The 3,299-nt window shown below is 38.9% G+C and overlaps 1 protein-coding gene across 3 annotated transcripts in view; it reads right to left on the bottom strand.

Annotated features, from left to right (window-relative positions):
- LOC106882037 (2-oxoglutarate and iron-dependent oxygenase domain-containing protein 3) overlaps nucleotides 1–3,299 on the bottom strand; it is a 42,006-nt gene that overhangs the window by 25,982 nt on the left and 12,725 nt on the right. For all 3 annotated transcript variants that reach the window (XM_014932594.2, XM_014932593.2, XM_052967183.1), the window contains exon 3: nucleotides 1,449–1,524. In XM_014932594.2, the coding sequence (XP_014788080.1) occupies nucleotides 1,449–1,524 (76 nt within the window). The remainder of the gene's footprint in view (nucleotides 1–1,448; nucleotides 1,525–3,299) is intronic.

The raw sequence follows: 3,299 nt of genomic DNA, 5'->3' as shown, positions 1-3,299 counted from the left end.
CCGGTTTCACCAGTCCTCAGTCAAATCGTCCAACCCATGCTAGCATGGAAAGCGGACGTTAAACGATGATGATGATGATGATGATATATATATATATATATATATATATATATATATATACACACACAATGGGCTTCTTTCAGTTTCTGTCTATCAAATCCATTCACAAGACTTTGATCTGTCCCAGACTATAATAGAAGACACTTGCCCAGGGTGCCATGCAATGGGGCTGAATCCAGAACCATGTAGTTGGGAAACAAGCTTCTTACCACACAGCCACGCTGGTTTTCCTTTTCAATTTTTCATGCAAAATGCATCAACAAATGATTTATTTGATCTTCAGTGCACAGCAGAATGGAACAGATTGAGACTTAATGGCAATGAAAGAACATATAATTACCTATTTGATGTTTATCTTATTCTTCATATCCTACTATAAACACTAATCTACCGTCCATATGCAAATCCATGACAGATAAACTTTGGATTTCCGTGAGATAAGGTTAGGATTAGATTTTGACTCTTCAGCATTTAAACCAACCATATCTGGTCAAAATATTCTATCTGTTTTATCTTCAAACCAGCCTGATCTGGCCTCTCACAGCTACTCTACAATGTCGTTTTAAAAATAAACAATAACTATATCAACATCTCAAAGGTATTAGATAATGTATGATCAATTCAAAGCAACACGAATAAATAAGCATTACATCTGACAGAGTAATTCTGAACGCTTAAAGGTTAAGTAGTGATTGAGGCTCCACCTGTTGTGTATTGCTGATCTAATACTGACTTATTTGATATCAGATGCTTTGATGTTTCTCTCTTTTCCTATGTAAGCATATTTCTCTTTATCTGTATGAGGAGGGGGAAAGTATGTATGTCAGTTGTGTTCAATTAATAAATTGTAGTCTCTCTCTCTCCATTTTGCTAATTGTATGTGTATATTTCTGCATACATGTGTGTATGTGAGTGTGTTTGCCTCTTGAGCTTAAAAGTCCTGTTTCCAAAACAGGCTCAATGACCAGTCAGCCATGCCAAATTGCCAATGCCCAAACATTTGTACCCATTCATAACATCTGTAACATGCTGTTGTGGTTTACCCCTAGGTCAGCTTCTGAACAAGCATATCTCTGATCAAAATACATTCCAACCATAACTGCTTCATTTTCTCAAGCACAGCATAAATAGGACTACATTATCCAATGTGTCTTTCAGTTTTTAAGATAAGGCATGGATTGAGGGAGATTTGGTTGCTATTTCTAGCAAGCTGGATCATGACAGAGAAGTAGCATTACTGGCTCAAGACCTACATTTCCATCACAAGTAGAATGATTTTTAGGAATAATTTTCTGCTCCCAATTACCTTATTTTGTCAATTAAGAGATTATGCAAACATTATACACATTGCTCTCTCCATTTAAGAACATAAAAAGAAACCAACTCACCGTAATAGAGATTTTGCTTCATCTATAGTCACCATGTGGTCCAACACAACTCTTTTACATTGGGATGGAATGCAGCCTGAATGAGGAAGAAATAAATGGTTAAAACACAAATAAAACAACAGTTTAAAAAAATATAAAAAACTATGTCATTATTTTCATAATGTTTTATAGGCAGAGAATCAGCAAAAATATCAGAACATAGGACAAAAAACAAATTTTTAACCAATTATATCAACACCAGTCCACAAAGAATTTAATATTAGTTTCAAATTTTAAGCCAGCAAGCCGGCAGAAACATTAGCACACCAGGTGAAATGCTTAGCAGCATTTCATCTGTCTTTACATTCTAAGTTCAAATTCCGCCAAGGTCAACTTTACCTTTCATCCTTTCAAGGTCGATAAATTAAATACCAGTTGCGTACTGGGATCGATCTAACTGACTGGCACTCCCTCCCCCAAAATTAGAAAAGAATATTAGTTTCAAATTTGGCACAAGGCCAGCAGTTTTGGGGAGGGAGTAAGTCAATTACATCGACGCTAGTGTTCAAATGGTATTTATTTTATTGACCCCGAAAAGGATGAAAGGCAAAGTCAGCTCTGGTGGCATTCAAGCTGAATGTAAAGAAAAACAAAATGCTGTTAAGCATTCTGCCCAGCATGTTAATGATTCAGCCAACTCATCATCTTACCACAGACAATCTAATAGTTACTACTTCCAGCGGCACATAAAAAGCACCATCTGAATGTGGTCGATGCCAGTGCCGCCTGACTGGCTCCCATGCCGGTAGCACATAAAAAGCACCAGCCAAATGTGGTTGATGCCAGTGCCACCTAACTGGCTCCCATGGCGATGGCACGTAAAAAGCACCAGCCAAACGTGGTTGATGTCAGTGCCACCTGACTGGCTCCCATGCCGGTGGCACATAAAAAGCACCATCCGAACATGGTTGATGCCAGTGCCACCTGTCTGGCTCTCATGCCGGTGGCATGTAACAAGCACCCACTACACTCTCGGAGTGGTCGGCGTTAGGAAGGACATCAAGCTGTAGAAACCTTGCCAGATCAGACTGGAGCCTGGTGCAGCCTCCTGACTGGCCAGTCCTCAGTCAAACTGTCCAACCCATGCCAGCATGGAAAGCAGACATTGGACGATGATGATGATGATACCAGAATGAGTGGTGGGCAATGGAGACCAAGAAACAAGTTCACTTCACTAACGTTGCTAATGGAAAATATATGATCATCACATTAATGTAGGTATGTTATAAAGACAGGATTAATGCTTCAAAGAAACATAATCTATCTTTTACCTTTCAATTGTTTTAGTTATTAGACAGCAGCCATGTTGGGGCACCGCCTTAAAGAATTCTTAGTCAAATGAATTGGCCCCAGTAATTATTTTTTAATTTCATTTTTTTTAAGACTGGTACTATTGGTCTCTTTTTGCTGAACCACTAAGTTATGGGGTTATAAACACACTAAAATCAGTTGTCAATCAGTGGTGGGAGTCAAACACAGACACAAAGACACTACACACACACACACATTCAGTTGCAGGATTCATTAGAATCCAGGTATTTTAATGGTAAGACAACAGTAAAGGTTGAGTACTGGGCTTGCAATATTTGCTTGTCGTTAGCTGTTGTATCAGTCATCAGACCGTGGTTATGCTAGGGCACTGCCTTGAGAAATTTTAGACGATCTAATTGACCCCAGTACATATTTTCTATTTAAGCCTGGTATTTATTCTATTGGGCTCCTTTGCCAAACTGCTAAGTTACAGGAATGTAAACATACCAACATTGGTTGTCAAGTGGAGTTAGGGACAAACTCAAACAGACCCCCCCCCCC

This window comes from Octopus bimaculoides, chromosome 1 (genome assembly GCF_001194135.2).
Source record: "Octopus bimaculoides isolate UCB-OBI-ISO-001 chromosome 1, ASM119413v2, whole genome shotgun sequence".
Taxonomy (NCBI): domain Eukaryota; kingdom Metazoa; phylum Mollusca; class Cephalopoda; order Octopoda; family Octopodidae; genus Octopus; species Octopus bimaculoides.
Note: the sequence above shows the minus strand (reverse complement) of the source record. Positions and strands in the feature narration are given on the sequence as shown.